The 19,525-nt window shown below is 34.4% G+C and overlaps 1 protein-coding gene across 1 annotated transcript in view; it reads left to right on the top strand.

The window, feature by feature from the left end:
- The window catches only part of LOC149778517 (uncharacterized), a 192,779-nt gene that overhangs the window by 96,103 nt on the left and 77,151 nt on the right, over positions 1-19,525 (top strand). Inside the window, exons 32-38 of the mRNA XM_089939397.1 lie at positions 2,171-2,224; positions 4,099-4,152; positions 4,755-4,844; positions 12,724-12,777; positions 13,313-13,366; positions 14,783-14,836; positions 18,867-18,920. Of these exons, the coding sequence (XP_089795523.1) occupies positions 2,171-2,224; positions 4,099-4,152; positions 4,755-4,844; positions 12,724-12,777; positions 13,313-13,366; positions 14,783-14,836; positions 18,867-18,920 (414 nt within the window). The remainder of the gene's footprint in view (positions 1-2,170; positions 2,225-4,098; positions 4,153-4,754; positions 4,845-12,723; positions 12,778-13,312; positions 13,367-14,782; positions 14,837-18,866; positions 18,921-19,525) is intronic.

Genomic DNA, 19,525 nt, shown 5'->3' with positions numbered 1-19,525 from the left:
CTTGTGCTTATTGGAATGGTCTGTTTATTATTTATGTCATCATGGATGACTTAGGTTTTGGCTTTTAGCTGTAAATAAATTCATTAGGTGTTGTCACAGCTAACTTATAAACAATCCAGATACGTGTTACCTTGTGGTTATTTTTGCAATTTTTAACTTACATGTGAACTTCAACTAAAATGATAAAGACCGAAAATAATGTAACAGTTCATGTATCACTTCCTGTATTACAAGGTATTTCATTTACAAATGTTTCATCTGCAAAATTAAATTGCAATACTGTACGATTAGCCACATATGAATAAATTGTTACAAAACTTTAACACGTCATCACGTAAACAAAGAAATAATACTTTGGAAGGAAAATAAAAGTTATTTGTCTTGACAACAGTGGGAAGAATTCACTTGCTGAAAATTTTTATGTCGGGAAGGCTCAAATAAACAAGATCATAAAAAATATGGAGAGTATTTGGTAGCAGTGGAAAAATGTAGTAAATGGAAAGAGAATTATTTTAAATATGAAACAACATATGTACCAAGATTAAAATAATACTCCACTCTGTTTCATGCGTAAGAACATGAATTATTAATTTATGTTACTTTGAAATAACTCTGTTTTTAAGACAAGAAGAATATTTTAATAATTAATGCTACTTTTAAATGAAGATATAAACTGCTTTACGTTATATGTAGCTTTCCTACTATATACACATATACATGCACATCTCACAAATATAGTCCCCCTCTGGGAAGCCCACCCATCTTATAAATCTGCTTTCCTGGTGCAGAAGGGTGGCTGTATGTGAGTGGGATCTCTGTATTTAATAGTATAGTGCCAAGTTAGGAGTAGAAGTAGCAGGGAACTAGACTACCTGTTGATACACCACCAAACAAGATTCCTTTTTTTCTCAAAAACTAGCAACATTTATGTCATGAGAGAATTGTCTACATTGAAACTCAATTTTTGTATTGTTCAGTTAGTACAATATTGCTGTTGTGTTTTTATTGGAAGTAATAGTGAAACTTCTTATCATCTTTGAGGATATCTCTAAGTGTCAGTTCAGGAATTCTCGGAAACTTGCTTGCCCACAATGGTCAGTATCTGTCAAACCAAACTCTTTATTTTATGAAGTATTCATTTTGCTTGTTTGGATGCTATCTTTGGTCACAGTTATGAATGTGTCAGTTAATTTAATATAGTTTAATTATATTACATACAAAATAACATTTATAACAATGTTTGATTCATCAACTGAAGTGAGTTCACTTGACATATGACCGGGGCTGCAAGATTTTAAGTATGTAGGATTTGCATGTCTTTTAACAAAATGTTATTCCACCTCCTTTATGTGATTCAAAAGACATAATTAACGTGATAATACAAAGGAAGCCAGCTTTTAATTCAGTGCAACAACACAACAAATACTTCTGCAAGTCAGTTATCAAAATATGGTCAGCACTTAATTAGGTTCTCAGAGAAACTCTTGCAGACATAGCTGTTACGGTAGATTGACACATTTTATGTTTAAATACACTGCATTTATGATGATTACAGTTAAGAGGAACTAGAAGATAGAATTAAAATACAAATTTCACTTAATACAAATCAATTAATTGGCATTTAAATATTAATGTACTGCCTGCACTAGGCATAAGTGACATTTTCATTTTATTGAAATTTCCTTGAATATTTTTAATTACAGTGTACTAAGAATGAATGTTGTTTGGAAAGAAAATGTAACCAATTATATGACTTCTTATTAAAAATTTATAATTTTTTAAAATGTTGACTAAAATTTCCAGGTCCTATCTATCGTTTTTGACCATAAAGTGAGCGACATATCATTGTTTCAGTTACCAATTTTGATCATGATTTTCTTCAAGCTCAGAAAATAGGAATCCATTTTGGTGGGGTATTTTCTGGTTAAAAAAGATTGGGACCCATGCCTGATCCCACATTATAAGCAGGTTTGTGAGTTATCAGGATGCGAGTTATCAAGGGAGTGGTGTACTCACCTTCATACCTCTTTGCCTAATCACCATTCTACCTTTAAACTTTCATTCCTGCAAACTGATCTGGTTGGTTGCCTTCTTACTCACGTACATTTCTATGTACATACCTGTTTATGTTCCTACCTACCTACCTGCCTACTTTTCTGTCTTATTTCAGGGACCTCCAGGTGAACCAGGATCACAAGGAGAGCGTGGAGCTCCAGGAATCCCAGTGAGTATTTCAGTACAATTAGTAAGAAGTAAATCAGTTAAGATCCTGCTTTTGGTATTATATTCATGTTGTCATTTTGCTAATTTACTTATTTCTTTGTGCCGTGGATGGTGTCCTGTCATATAAGGCTGTTTAATATACTGATTGATATATGGCAAATAACAGTATTTCAAGTGTACTGGATTCAGCAAGGGTCTGGATGATTTCATATCAAAGGCAAACAACTTCCATCCCTCAATAAAATTCATGGCAGAAGTCTCCAGCTCAAACCATGTTTTCCTGGACACAACAACCAGACCGGTAGAAAACAGACTCCATACAGACATCTACTTGAAACCAACTGACAATCACTAGTATCTCATCCCAAACAGCTGTCATCCAAAACACTGCATTAGGAACATTTAATTTACAGAGGTTACAACAAAGACCTGATTGCAGAGGCAACCCAAAGGGCTAAACAAACAAACCGTGATGACCTACTAAAATATGGAAAGAAGGAAAGGCTGATATGATACCATTTATCCTGGTCTACGATCCAGACAACCCAAAAAATAGGTAAAATCATCGGGAAACACTGGCCAATCATGGAATCATCAGATGCATTAAATTTAATCCTCCATAACAAACCTGTAGTAGCCTAACCGAGACCAAAAACCCTCAAGGACATCCTAGTCAGGGCCAAGCTAATGCCAATCACTAATCAAGACCACCCTAGCTGTACAGAAGCCTGGTTGCAGAACACTTGTTCTCCGCTGGCAACACTCTCAGTGAAATAACACTTATTGCAGTTGCTCACAACAAGGAAAGAAAAGGAATCTTACTGGATACACTGCCTTAGAACATTGAAACCAAGCAGTTAAAAACCAAGAAGACTAGAAAAGACAGCCATGCACAAATAAAATTATCTTTTGCAGTCGACACATTTCTTTCAACTAATTTTCTAAATTTGCTTAATAGCATATAATTACTACTATAACAATGAAATATCAGGGATATAATTTTCGCTTGCATAAATTTACATAAAATAACAGATATCATTATGGCTCATCAATTTATAGGTCAGTAAAATATTTTCCATTATCCACAACAAGTTGAAATAAACTAGTTGAAACATAATAAATTGAAGGGTTTAATTCATGTAGAAACAGCCATGTAAAGTTTTGCAAACATAACCGTTTTTCTGTTTTATTTGTTGTCTTGTTTATGTTTTGTATTTGCCTTTGAAAAAGACTCATTAAGAGTCGAAAGCACTCATACTAGTTTTGCACTGTTGTCAGTTATTGCATTTGTGTGTGTGTGTGTATATATATATATATCGTGGCACTCTTCATGCATTTAATGTATGCTGCTCTCTTTAATCCATCCTATAAAGACAAACTTTTTTCTTCAGAAATAGCTTTAATTCACAGGCAAATAGATCAATATACCTGTCACACTGGAACAAATGGCAACTTCAGTTTTTGTTGCAATAACACAGTTACTTTTCCTCACCATCCAACAGACAAACTGCTTTGATAACAACTTTGAATTTGATATAATGTTGTCTTCAAGTTACACTCAGCTTGGACAGAGTTACAGGTACAAGCCAAATAAGAAATGTTTGCACATTGATTTATATGATATATTTTTTATCTAACCAATGCCTTCCCCATGGAGCCAAACTTCAATTGGCATAGATTGAATGGTCAGTGTAGATACACTGTAATGACCTCTTGGGGCAGAGAGAAACTATTGTCTGGCTGTTACATAAACAACATTTGTATGGGAAATTTACAGGAAGAAATTGGTGCACACACCTTTTAAGTATAAAGTAAATTATGTCAATTTGTTATTGTCCATTTCAGTGTATGGGGTTTTCATATTATCTATTTCAGGGTATCCCAGGTGACACAGGTCTCCCTGGTCCAGCAGGAAAAGATGGTGAAAGGGTATGTATCATTCCTATTATGGATATATATATATATATCTATAATAATCTCATTGGCCACAAAATTTCCAATTTAAATACAAAAGATAAAACAGTTGCTTGTGTTTTATGAGTTGTCAACAATGATTATTCTTTTAAGACCCTATCTGTAGCAGGATAGGGACATACTGTTTTCATTTTGTGCTGCCGATGTATGTGAATACATGTGCATTTGTATACCTGTATATCTCTGGCATTAACTAATTTAGCATTGTATTAAATGCATAATACTGTTTTACTACTTTAAAAAAAGTAGTTATGAAACTGGTCATCTCAATGAATAGAACACCTTTATTACCCAATCTGGTTCACTGTGACTACATTTTTATACTAGTTTGTTGTTTGTTAATTAATTCTGTATAATTGACAATGCCACAGTAAACAAAAATTTGTTAAAGGATGCATCCTGTTAGGCAGGAGTATTCTTGTGGTATGTTTATATTTCTATTTATTTCAACCCCTCCCATGCATCGTTAAGTGAATGACATGTAACATTGAGGATTACCTCTTTATCAGTAATCTTTTCAGGGTACCAATAACTTGGAAGTTTTATTTTTGTTGCAGGGTAACCCAGGAATCCCTGGCCCCATAGGACCACCAGGAGGCCAAGGACCTCAGGGTTTTGAAGGAAGTCGAGGTTTCCCTGGACCTCCGGTAAGTAACATGCATTCCACTGACCATACATATTTATTTGTTGTCCAGTATGAGCCCTGTGTTCCACTCATCTTCTTTTTTACATAGGAAAATTATTTAATCACCTTAAATTTTCTAAATTTTACCCAAAAAGATTTTTTCAGCCATTACAAAGGAAACTTTAAAATTTACATAAAATCAAATTCCAATTAATTTAAAATTTAAACAAAATCCAAAAGTAGTATGCAAGTTGTCTTAAGATGTTTGATTTATAATTTATTTCTAGTTCATTTTGTTGGTAAGCATTGATTATTATCACAATGTTATTTGATTACATAATTGCCTCTTCACTGTTTTTTTTAATAAAATATATACATTTGTGTATGTCCATCAATAATATATTCATTTCCACTCTACAACATTCAAGCTGAGAGTAAGGGATGAAATTTGGTGTACGTTTACAGCATTATTAGAAGGTATGTCAGGTTGAAGGTTCTATTTTCGAGATCAATGTTGCAGTTCACTATTTTCAAGTTTCCTTCCCATTTTCCATCCTGCTTGATAACTTTAGAGCCTTTTTTAGATTAAAGGATGGAACTTGTATATCATCATTAGCAGATGTGCAACATACTACTGTAATACAGTGGAACCCCGCTATAACATGATAATTGGGGTCCAAAACATTGGATTGCATTAACAGCAGGGTTTTACAGTATTTTACTTTTATCAGAGAATAACACATTGGCACATACACCACTCCCTCGATAACTTGCGCACATCGGGGTCCAGAAACAGCGACCGCACTATAAGTGAGGCGCGAGTTATCGAGGGACCTATAAAATAAGCCCAAAACGACATAACAGAGAAATAAGGGGGGAGGGGTTTGGCAGATTATACTGTTGAATACTCACTTTATAATCGTTCTGAAATTAAATGTTAATAAATATCTCTTCATAACGGTGTACTTTATTATTTCCTCATAGGACAACATTAATTTCATGATAAATTACAGTATATTGAGGCGATCATTGAAAACATTATTCCACGTGGTTTCCGTTTGCTTCACATGTGTACCACTTCACACATTGTGTACTACGTCACTAATTTTTATGTTGAATTGGATACATTCTAGTTTTATTGTTTGATCCAAATTAGACGTTTTTTTATGTACAAAAGATCGACTCTTTTCGAGAAACAGTGTCAAGCGAACGATAGATAGATAAATATTTTTAAATGTGATAGAAGTAAAATGGAAAACAAAAAAAACAAAAACAAGGGTTAATCAGTACAGACGTATTTAATTGGTCTACAAATTTAAAACAACGTAAATTAGAACAAGTTAATACTTGCCGTTTGTGCCACGCTTGACAAATATCAATTCACTTTTTGAAAAAATCAGTTGTTTTTTTGTGTGTGTGTTACTTCTTGGTTTCTCTGCCGCCGAGCAAAATCCCTCAGATTTCTCAACTGCATGAGCTTTACGTAGTCAACATTTTGGCTCTCCAGCCACCTTATGGCAATATCAAAATATTTGATTGCTTCCTGTGCAGAGGGCCCACCCACACGGGTGCAACATCTGCGTCTGCATCACTTTCAACACTTGTGTTACTCCAGTTAGAATCGTCTTCTGCTGCAAATTTGTTAGCTATAGAAATAATTATAGTTTCATCTGACATGTATTCGGCTGTGGAGCAATCATTGTCAGCACAAATCCACTCCTCCATATCAAGAGAAACGCCTGTCTCAGGAGACATGAGTAAGTACGAATTTCTCCCAAACAGCCTCGGCATTAATGACATCAGTTTCACTGAAACATTCGAAGTCACTATCATCATCGTTGTCTCTGTTACTGTTTTGCTTTACGTCAAAGGCAGCTCCAAGACCCTTAATCCAGCACCCGAGGTCTCTTGTAATCGATTTTTTTTTTAATGCAACAAACACTTCCCCAAGTTGTTGATCAAAACAAAGCCGGCATGTACATGTAATTAGGTTCTCAAAGAAGTACTCACAGGTTTCGATGTGACGGTCGATTGACTCTTTTCATGTTTTCAATGAACATAATATGTTGTGATTATAATGTTTACACTGAAGCGGAATTAAAGGATTAGAACGTGACTTTCACACAGGAAGACGTTTAACTGGTGTTTATTTCATTCTCTGTTGCCACCTGTTAGCATTTACCAGAAGTTTTCATTGATAGCTATTTCACCAGACTGTTTATTTACAGTATACTGACAACAATTTATCATAAAAACTTACATAATATATGATATCTTTAAACAGAGGTCTCGCTAGGATTTTAAAACTGGGTTTTTCTGCCTCTGAAGTCAATCACTAAATATCAGTACATTTTCTCACTCGGCCGCTAGTCAAAGCCTTTGAACTAGCCGCCTAGCTCTTGCATCATGTTCTTTTTTTTTTTTTAATGTACTCTTATAAAATGGCAACAGTACATCAAAGAGTCTTTCAGTCACTGAATTCTGTCATTGTAAATATCAACACAGTTAACTGATGAAAACATTTTCCCACAAAGCAGGTGGCTGAAACAGGACCGGCAAATCTTTGAATTTTCCCGCGCACCTATTACATGCGTATGGAGGACTCCCTCCTCAGTGATTTTCTGCATCCCAGATCAAAAATTGGCATCCAAATACGCGTAATTAAGCGTTTTCGAGATCTCTGAAATTAATTCTTCTTTAGAACTTGCAAATTTCAAAATATGGATTATATTTTTCCGGGCATTAATTACCATTTTCGATGATAAAATGAGCAATGTATCAAGGTTTAATTTATCAATTCTTATCGTAATTTTTTCATGTTCAGCATATTTTAAAGACATTTTAAATACATTTTCTCTGGAAAAAATCGGGAGCCAAGACGGAAACCGCATTATAAGCGGGATTGCGAGTTATCCGGGCGCGAGTTATCGAGGGAGCGGTGTATATGTATATTCATGTCTAATGTATGTCATGATAAGGGTATCAACACCGTTTACATTCGTGCTGTCGTGGCATGCAGTTCATCCAAAAATGCATGTACTTCCATTGAAAAATTGCTCACAGATCTAAAATATTCAATAATTGTGTCAGATCATTGTGTCTGAATTCAACATCTAATATATAGCATGAACAGAGTATTAACACCGTTTACTTGCCATCTGACATCGTACCATTGGGGCTTGCAATTAATCCATCACACATGTAATTCCATTGCAAAAATTGCGTGCATATTTAAACTATTCAATAATTTTGTCACAGATCATTATGTGTCTGAATTCAATGGGAAAAATTAACAGCAAAGTTAGGTTAAGAAAGACAAAGCACATGTACAGTTCATTATGTTCAAGGGTCTAATGAACGGTGTCTTTACAAATTTCATACTGCTAAAATTTTCTCATATGCATTTTCCATGTACATTTATCCATTGTAAATTCCCAATAATTAATACTTGTATGCCTACTCATTTGAATGACTACAAAAGAATAATTTGCAATCAACACATGCTTTCAGCGTGCATATACTTTTACTTAAGATTTTTTGAATATTGAAAGAAACATGTGAAAACTACTATACTAATCATTGCACTAAGTGCAAAGTCAATCTGGTTGCATGACTCTATAATTTTTAAATTTCATCATTTCTTTAAAAAATCTGTCTAGTGGAGTCTGCTTCTTTGCCACGAACTTTTGGCTTCTAGCAAAGTCAAGAATGCTTCTGAATTGGAGGACTTTGACGCTGTCCACATCTTGAGTTTCCAGCCACCTCCAACTGTCTTCTAGGTGCTCTACTACCTCTGAGACTTTTGGTGGGGGCAGTTGGGGTGCCATCACCATCATCATCATCGTCATTAGTGTCACTGGTTTCGGGCTCTTGTTGTGCAGCTTCATTCTTCCCACTGACATTTGCAAAAATTTCATTATCTGAGATATGCTCATATATGGGGCAAATGTCATTTGCTAAATAAGAGTTGAGGATATCACGATGACTGTGCTCATAATTTCTGAGTGCTTCTTTTGCTAAACTTATGTCGTCTTCAGTAAATCTTGTAAATTCAGGCTCGTCATCTTAATTATCATGGTGTGTAGATGATGGAAAAGCTGGACCAAGACCCATTATCCAGCATCGTTCAATGCAAGGTGCAGAGATAGCATCCTAGACTTCTTTCAAGTTGAGGAATGCCAGTGATATGTCAAAGGAGGAGTTGTTAGCGCTACCATCTGGTTGATCATTTCATGACAATAGTTTTGCTTAAATACTGATATGATGCTTTGTTCCATTGGCTGGATTTCTGATGTAGTTTTCTTAAAGGAGATAAGAAACTTTAATGATGCTGTCATGACTGACAAGATTTTCTGTTGGGGGGTGGGGCAGGGCAATTATCCAACAGGAGAAGAGGTTTTTCCTCCTGCTTGATTTTTCATAAATGAGCCCGAATGGATGGAACCAACATTTTATGGAACCAGTCTTCAAATATGGAGCTATACATCCATGCATTTTTGCTGTTAGTGTATTAAAAGGGAAGGGCCATCATATTAACATGATGAAAACATATGGGAAACTTTGATTTTCCAATCATCAGAGGTCTGACTTTGTGGCTGCCAAACTTGTTGATGCTAAACAAGAGAGTGACTTGGTCCTTCCTATTCTTAAAGCCATCTTATTTGTGAATATCAGTCTAGGTTGCAAGGGTGTGATTGGGTAACATTTTAAAGCATAAACCAGTATCATTGCAGTTATAAACTTGATCAGCTGTGTAGCAACCTTCCTCCAGCAACTTTTTAAACTCAATTGGCAGGAATTGGCAGCATCTTTATCAGCTGAGTGGATTTCCCCAGACACAAGAACTTGGCTAATAGCTTGCCTTTTCTTGAATCTGTCCAGTCAGCCATCACTCGCCTTAAATTTTGAATCATCTCCATTGATACAGTGATCAAATTTCTCTTCTTGAGCTTTCAGAATTGGGCCAGAAATGGGAACTCCTTCTTAGCCAGTCTGGACAAACCATTGGTACAAGGCTGAATCTAGGCTTTTGTCATTAGCAAACTTAACCCTTTTACACTGTAAACCAGTTTCCTCCTCTAGAATGTAGGGTAGACTACAGAGCTTTTCTTCTTCTGTTTTCCACCCTTGCAAAGTAGACTCGCTAATTTCTAGATCTCTGGCAAGCTGAGTTTGTTGTTTGCCCTTCTTTAGTTGGTCCAAGGCATAAAATTTCACTTGGGCAGAGAATGACTTGCATTTGTGAACTTGCTTTTCCATAATGGTAAAATATTTTTGTAAAAAATAGGAAATTAATATTGTGTTCATAAGCAAACACCATAGACATGTAAACCCAAGAACTATGTGCCATGAGCCTGCATTGGTTACGAGTCACTTTTATAAAGTTTTTTAAGCTGAATGCATGTACAATTTCATACCCTTTTAATTTCCAGCTAATAAAGCAGACATTATTTAGTTGTCAACTGATTGTGTCTAATAAGACCACAAAGCCCAGCAAACTTCTGTTTTATGCCCTCGTAAGTGGACTAGCTAATTCCTAGATCTCAGGCAAGCTGAATTTGTTGTTTGCCCTTCTTTAGTTGATCCAGGGCATATAATTTCACTTGGGCAGAGAATGACTTGCATTTGTGAACTTGCTTTTCCATAACGGTAAAATACTTTTATAAAAAATAGGAAATTAATAACAATTTCATAAGCAAACACCATACACAACTGTAACCCAAGAACTAAGTCCAGCAAACATGTTGGCGACTTTCATTTTTTGATGTTTATTAAATTGTGAAAATCTTTTATCTACCACCACATTGTTTGCTGCTTGGTTGTGTATGCAGTTATAGAAGAAACACATGTTGGCTATTGTTTGAACAACGATTGTATACAGAATTATTTGAAGACAATCACAAAGATGACTTACTGGCTTTACTCATGGATCAATAATATGTAACATTTCCGATAATGTTTATTTTGGCATAACACTTCAAGGACCTGGTGAAATTGTTAAATTTCAGAAGCCACACCACAATTGCATTATATATGAATTCATACACAAACTCTTCTCCAAAATGATAATAAACATTTTACACACTATTTCTTGTACTTTAAAACAAAAATTCCCAGTACATGAAAAATACACTTACATGTATTTAAAATTTCAGGAACCATGCCACAATTGTATTATATTCAAATTCATATGCAATCTCTTCCACAAAAAGATAATAAATTTATTATACCCTATTTTACATACTTTGAACAAAAAATATTTTTTGCATTTGCAAATGAATTTATATAATTTCAGGAGCCATGCCACGACTGCATTTTTATCTGAATTCACTTTATCATGGGGCACATTATAGTGGAGTTGCACTGTGTCATTGTGACCAGACTGATTCACGGTGCACTCAGCATTGTGACCAGACTGATTCACAGTGCACTCAGCATTGTGACCAGACTGATTCATGGTGCACTCAGCATTGTGACCAGACTGATTCACGATGCACTCAGATGGCTCTGCTTAAGTGAGTGTTATCAAGTACTGTTATTTTAGACATGAACAAAATACCTAGAAATTTGCCCGATAATATTATTTACATTGATTGATTGTGCTGTCATTAAATATGGACTGTGCTGCAAGCAGCAGCAACCTACTGACAGCTTTGGACCAAATGCTTCAAATTAAACTGTTTTTTGTAATTTTAATGCAACAAATGTCTTAAAGGTGTTTTTAGTTGATTTGTTTACATAAAATATGCAGATACTCTGTGTATCTACAGCTCTATCAATGTCAGTCATCAATTTTTGTTCGAACCTGTTTTTTGTTTGTATACTGACCTGAAGATATAGGTATATAGTAGAGAAAGATGTTTGTTTGTTTGTTTATCTGTCTGTTCCAGTACAATAACTACCATCTACCATTGCCATACTTTGTGGATAACTTGCACTTGTTACAATAACATTAGGTTTGCATAACTGATGTGAAGCGGACTTTCTGTGGTTGGGCTTGCACTTGGGATAAGGAAGAAGCCTATCAGGTTTTGATCAATAGGTCGAAGGTCAAGATCATTTACTGAAAGATGAAAATTTTCTTCCATGCAGTAACATTAGCTCTACTTCATAAAACTAGATCAAAATATGTGGAACACTTGCACATAGGGTAAGGAATCCTATTGATTTTGGGGTCTAAAGGTCAAAGGTCATCATTACTGTGACTTAAAGGAGAAAAATAATTTCAGTACAATAACTTAAGTTCTACATTAAAACTTGCAATTAACTTGTTAAAGTAAGGTAAATGGCCATTGATTTGGAGTCAAAAGTCAAAGTCACTTTGCCTTTTTTTACTTTGTACCTTGATCAAAATTTGTTGACAACTTTCACTTTGGGAGGAAAGCCTGCTGATTTGGGGGTTGAAAAGTCAAATATCAATAACTGTGTAACTGAAAGGAGAAAAATTGTGTTTGAAAAATAACTTTGCTTCATGACTAAAGTGTTTAAAGGTTTTGCACCTCTAGATTTGGAAGTCGAAATTTCAGTGGTTGCTATCATGGTAAAGTCAAATAAAAAAATCATTGTTTGTCCAAAATAAGTTTGATTCAAGACCACATACTTTGACCAGAGGTCAAAGCCATTGAGACTTTTTGTCAGTAGTCTGCAGTCAACTATGCCCTGATAGTGGCTACATAAATAACTGATAAACGCATAATGTAGTGTAATGTTCATGGTGCTCTTCTTTCTAAGCAGCTGAAGGTAGTTTCCTGAAATTTGCACATACAAGATGGTATATAATGTGGCATTCACATTACCCATGTTTTATCAGTTATAAACACAATCCAATAGCACATAAGGTGCTACATTGGAGCTGCATGAGATGATACTGCCATAGAAACACATTGTATTTTTATTTCCAGGGTAAAGATGGACTGCCAGGACCTGAAGGAATCCGAGGACCACCAGGCATACCGGTAAATGCTTTCTCTCCTTGGACTCTGAACATATATATGCTGTATCAGCCTAATATTTTCACTATACTGGTCTAGCTAATAATAGATATAAGTATTGACTTTTGTTCTAGAGTTAGTTCCTTGACCAAACATTATGGCTGGCTTGTATTTAGAACATAGAAACTTTATGGGGTCTAAATGTTAGAGGCCACAGTCATGATAAGTTCAATAAGAAAATAATGGTTTCTTTACAGTATGTTTATTTCAAGACATTGTACCTTGACCAGAGTCAGTCATGCATAAATATCTATATAAAGGATTATTAAACATGAATCAGGTCTATAGTGTGACATTCGTGGTACTCTAGTTTTGATGTAGCTGAAAGTGTTTTTCTCAACTCAGGCACATGTTTGCTTTGCAAGGAAGTGATGAATACAAACTGAACTAACAGTCAGTAGGGTGAGATATTGTATATTAATAACAATACTAAACAAAAGGAGTTGTTTTGCAAAATATTATTTAAGCAGCAGAGTTGACATCTGGATTCTAATTTCAGGGTGAAAAAGGACATGTTGGACTTCCAGGAGAGTCTGGCCCACATGGACCTATGGTAAGTATATTTTGGAACTTTCTAGCTTATCACCGATTTTTGGATCAGCACAATTGCTGCAGCTGGTGCAGATTTCAATTAATGAAATTTATGTAGCTGTCTATCAATGCTAAAAATAGTCCAATAATTCCAGTTGTGGTTTGCCGCCGAGAATGACACTACAGTATAGCCTATCATTGGAATACAAACATGTAAGCTGGATTTTGATTGGTTAATTGTCTACATTAAAAATGTCACTCTTGACTGTGTTCCTGATATAGAAATATTATACGCCAGCATTTATGTCAGCAGAGGATCTGTTGAATGAGGATGAAATACAGATTGAGAATCGGCTTGCAAAAAAGAGCTTGCAGACTCGGATGATGCCAAAAACGTCCCAAATGCAGTGAATGATATTAAAATATTAACAGTAAGGGAACAAATATTTTTCTAGAAAGGCTAGGCTTATGCATAAGTGCAGAACAATATGGCCCCATTATATCTCAATGAACTATTTCTTCTGGAAAACAAGGCAACACTCCCAATTTAAGATCAGTTTCTGCTAACTACCTTTCCATTCCAAAATCCAATAAAAAATCTCTTTAAGAAAACTTTTCAGTAATAGGATAACTACTTTTGAACAGAATCCCAAAGGAAAATAGAGAAAATACAAATATAAATGCGTTTAATTATAATTTAAGTCAGTGGATGAAAAGTGGAACCCATATGTTTTGGCAGTACGTTAAAACTTCAAGTATACATTCAGTCTTACCTTCCACTTTGTTATCTAAATACTTTTGTACTGTATATACACAGTGTGCCTAGTTGGGGCATGTTCATTGAAATTTTCTGTTTAATATGTACTTATATTAAAAATAGTTTATTTTGAATGCTCTGTGTGTGTGTGTGTGTGTGTGTGTGTGTGTGTGTGTAACTATGTACATGTATTTTGACTGTAAATATGCATAAAATAGAGGGCCACAAAGAAGATTAGCTCCATGCAACTAATTTTATCACCCTCTTTAAATAAAGTCATTATTATTATTATTATTATTTTTATTTTTATTATTATTATTATTATTATTATTATTTTCATTATTATTATTATTATTATTAAGACCTTATCAAGTAGAAAGATCTATGTCTGTTCTGTTCACATTTGGGACATGTTATAAATATGCATATATAGATCCATATCTATCATGATATCATTTGTGCTGTATAGCTAATTCTTGGAAATGTCAACTAGAGGTATGTGATAAATACAAATCACATTCATGAGTGTCCATAGTCAAGGGAAAGAACTCATTGGATACTGCCTATGAATATATTTTACGCAATACCCAGCTCATTCTTTCCACTGAATTAGAACAAAGCACATATTATATTTTTGTATATATATTTCAGTACAACTAAAGTCTTTTGTCTGTCTTACAGGGTCTAGCAGGTCCGCCAGGAGAAGAAGGACACCGAGGCGCAAAGGGTGACATGGTATGTTTGTACATAACTTCAGTGACTAAAATATCGTATTTAAGGAGAAGGGGGTGATATATAAACTCTATACAAATGTATTGTGTAAAGTTTGGTAAAACATTATTTTAAAATGTCACCATAATTACAACTTTTGCCATTTGACCTTTGACCCCATTCAAGAACCTCAGAGGAGATGTCTTCAAAGGGTCGTACATTTCTTGTAAATGATTATCACAAAGGCAACTTGTTGACCACACTTTGGTTGATTTCTACCTAGTGGAGTAGGAAGAGATAGAGTGACATACAGACAAATGGAATGAGGCTATCACGGTATCCATGACACTTTTTGAAATTGGGGAGGGTGTGAAAATTTCAAAATTTTGATGCTTGTTGACATATAATTATTGAATGGAATTATATAAACATTTTTGTTTAGACAGATAGAACATAAGCAGTAACTTCAAGAACTTTACCTCATAAATGAAAGAATTTTACTTATATGTGCATATTTCTTTTTTGTAATGTACTGTATGTTTTTTTTTAGAGACAATATTATTGAAACTTCATTAGGTTTGAGAGTAAACATTTGCTCTGGCCATTATTTCCTTGATCAGACCAACACCAAAAAAAAAATAATAAAAAAATGGTGTTATGTTGTGGTTTGTAGTTATTATCTAGAGGATGATCAACGATGGTGTTATTGCCCAGATTGAGTAAATAATAAAATAAAATAAAATATTAAATTAATGGATGAAATAACAGATCTGAGCAGTGCTGTAGAATAGAACAATATGAGCCTGTATGCAGAATATTACAATTTAATCAATTATAAATAAAATAAAATTGAACATGACATTTTAATAAAACAATTACTCATAGAAATTAAATTACTAATTTTATATTTTAAAAAATCCAATTAGCCATCTCTTTATACTGATAAGACAAATTTTATTATTGAATTAAAACATTACATCACAATAATATTCTTATTTCTATTGTGATAATAAGAAAGCATGTCTCAGTTAAGTTTTGTATTATTTAAGTGTTCAATTAAACTCAAATTGCCCAGCATGCCTACATAACCTGGTTGCTTGCTGGTCCTTCATCATTCAGTGCTGCTGACAGGTTAGAGTTGACATATTCCTTTTGCTCCTCTCTCTCTCATATTTCCAGACACTTGTCCCTTGGACAATTTTAAATATAAATGTACTTTCTAATAATCTTGAAGTCAACTTCTTGCCTTCCTGCAGAAACTTAGACTAATTTTGTGAAGGAAATTACTTAAAACATTGAATTTCATCCTGGAACACACACCTCTTATTTAGCTTAGCCAGTCAGAATTAAAATTATCTATCCTCCAAAAGATTAACACACACCCATCAAAGTTAGAATCATCCTCTATTCCAACCCAATTACATAAACTACTTGCTGTAAAATTTCACTTTATGACATTTAGTTCAAATGGCATAAATTGTCTCTGCATTGCCTCTACTTTATTTTTTCCACTACGTTAAACCCATGTTCACCTTCCCTCTCTATCTGTCTGACTGTTGTCCTACTTAAAAATCAATCATGGCCCAAACCAGTTTTTCATGATTTATTGTGGTGTCTAGCCATTTGTCTGTTCAATTTGATCCCTGTCACACTGACCATGGCAAAATTCACTCAGTTCTGTGTTGCAGTAACATCTTACAAAAATCACACTGTTACACATGGTCATGTCATGTAAATAAAAATTGTTTACTAAATGCAGTCTCATCATATGACATGTATGCGGATGACACTTCTTTGTTTGATGCTTAGAACAGTCGAGGTTGAAAAAAGCCTTCAAACTGCTCTCAGTAGAATTCAAATATGGTTCAACAAAAATGGTATGATCCTCAATACGAACAAAGTAAATGTTTTGTTGATAACTACACAGCAGAAAAGAGCAATATTGCAAACTGATATACTGCATGTTCTCTACGATAACACTGATCAGAAAATGATGTGTTTAGATAGAATTCTTGGAATATTTGTAGATAGAATTCTTGGAATTTTTGTAGATAATAACTTGTAATGGTCTAAACGTATAAATTTTATTTCAAGTAAAATAAACTCTTGTCTTTGGCTTCTAAAGAAAATCAAGGCCTTCATTCATTTCATTACAGAGTTACATTTTTATACTTACATTCAACTACATTTTGACCAATGTATATACTGTGGGGGAACACAACTGCTACAAATGCGACAAAAATTTCTAGACTCCAGGAAAGAGCATATAAAATAATTCTTGATTAGCAAACAGAAAATGTTCTAACAGCAATGCTTACATTCAAAGTATTATCAATACATGACAAAATATTTTTGAGAAAGGTCAAAATATTGTACATGGTGCTTTTAAAATTTTCCCTCACTTACCTAACACCATTTTTCAGGAAAGAGAATCTACTGGGCAAAATTTCAAAAATACCTAAGCCAAAAAAGGAGCTATTAAAAACTAGCTTTCAATTTTCAGGTGCACTTGTTTGTAATAACATTTCACATGATACTAAATCTGCTCCATGCAGCTCTTCCTTCCACGATAGGTGTATTAGATGGATCAAATCATAAAATATTGTGTACTTATTTAAATACATGTTATGCTACCCACCTCCTGTGCTTCATTTTCATTTCTGCAGCAATATAGCATTTATGTGAATAGTTCTTTATATACTGTGTATTTGCTTGTGTGTGCATGTCTGTGTGTGTGTGTGTGTGTGTGTGTGTGTGTGTGTGAACACATTGCCAATAGCTTATATCTTATTTGTACATAATATAGGGCCTCAAGTTATATTAGTTTCTCATTTGTAACTAACTGAGTCACCCACTGAAAATAAAGTCTTTATTATTATTATTATTATTATTATTATTATCATTATTATTATTACCATTATTATTATTATTAATGACATTGTATTGTTTAGGAAATGATGTCATGGAATGCTATGCATCATCTAAGCATTCGCCGATGTCACTTCCCTTTATTTTTGTGACAAGGGAAGGAGTCACCCCCTTTAGATAAAACCACTGATATCATTTAATTGCAAGACCAGGAAATAAGCCAACACATCTCTTTAGTCTGTGTTTTGTGGCTATAGACAAGACCAGGAGATAAGCCAACACATCTCTTTAGTCTTGTGTTTTGTGGCTATAGACAGGACCAGGAGATAAGCCAACACATCTCTATAGTCTTGTGTTTTGTGGCTATAGACGAGACCAGGAGATAAGCCAACACATCTCTATAGTCTTGTGTTTTGTGGCTATAGACGAGACCAGGAGATAAGCCAACACATCTCTATAGTCTTGTGTTTTGTGACTATAGACAAGACCAGGAGATAAGCCAACACATCTCTTTAGTCTTGTGTTTTGTGGCTATAGACAAGACCAAGAGATAAGCCAACACATCTCTTTAGTCTTTTGTTTTGTGGCTATAGACAAGACCAGGAGATAAGCCAACACATCTCTTTAGTCTTGTATAGAGTTGCATTAACCAACCATGATATCAGTCCTTGTATAGCATGCATCGGGGTGCAAATAACAGACCCATAAAGTCACTGGTAGATGTAGTCTGTTTTTACTTTAGATTTTGAAAAGAATGAACAGCATTGACCCTGATCTGCTTTTGCATAACATGCTGGTGGATTTGGCAATACACCATTCACAGTTGTGTGTAATAACTTCATTAGTGCATAGATTATTAGCTATTACCAGATAAATTTGATAGTGGTGACTTTTTCACATTTCACTTATTATGTAGTTTTGGCCTATGGCAACATATTTCTGCCACTGTTGCATGTATAATCATTAAATGACCAATATGTATGAAACTTGCACAGTACTTTCACAGTAACCTACAATCCATTCTCCTTTTTATGCGATTTCAGTGAATTCTTATAATAAGTCTGACTGCTTTGTCTCAGATGTGGCCAGGTATTGACAGTCTGCAATTAGAATGCCTTTACTATTGTTATTATTTGTCTTAAGTTTCTTTTTATCAAAAGTTTTGTATTTATTCATAATTCTTCAGGGAGTGGAGGGACAACCAGGTTTACCAGGACCACCTGGCAAAGATGGAGTCAGGGTAAGCATCTTTGTAATTTTATCCATATGTCACAAGATCATATCTTGAATTTTAAGTGACTTATCTTCAGGGATCCATCATGAAATGGTATTAATCCATGATGGCAGGACAATATACCAAAGAATAGCACAACACCATCAAAACTATTATTGCTACAACCAACATCATCAGAACACCACTAACACCCCTGCCTCCTCTACAATTACTATGTCTATATGGGTATTTGGAATTGGTCAGAGAAATTGAAGGATTTGAATATCAAACTCCTATGATGCAAGCCAAAACATAATTATTAAATACATTTAAACCATGTTATGCATATAGCATGGCAGCATTTGCAAGTTAATTCCACCCATAAAAAGTTTCCATTCAGCAAGATCGAACTAGTAACAATGATATTCAGTTATAATGAATGTGGGTGAAATTTGTAACCTACATGCTGGTTATTTTGATAAATTTAACTCCACCAAGTATTTACTTACTTAGAATGTTCAAAATGTGACCTATTCCTATCAAATCTATTCTTTGCATTTTCTTAATGAACTTTATTAACATCCTACAGTCACCTCCACTCATACACACACAAACACACAAAAGGGATAAAA

The sequence above is a fragment of the Sinohyriopsis cumingii genome, chromosome 17 (assembly GCF_028554795.1).
Source record: "Sinohyriopsis cumingii isolate HCF-2022 chromosome 17, ASM2855479v2, whole genome shotgun sequence".
Lineage (NCBI taxonomy): Eukaryota > Metazoa > Mollusca > Bivalvia > Unionida > Unionidae > Sinohyriopsis > Sinohyriopsis cumingii.
The sequence above is the reverse complement of the archived record's forward strand: the minus strand, read 5'-3'. Positions and strand labels throughout refer to the sequence as shown.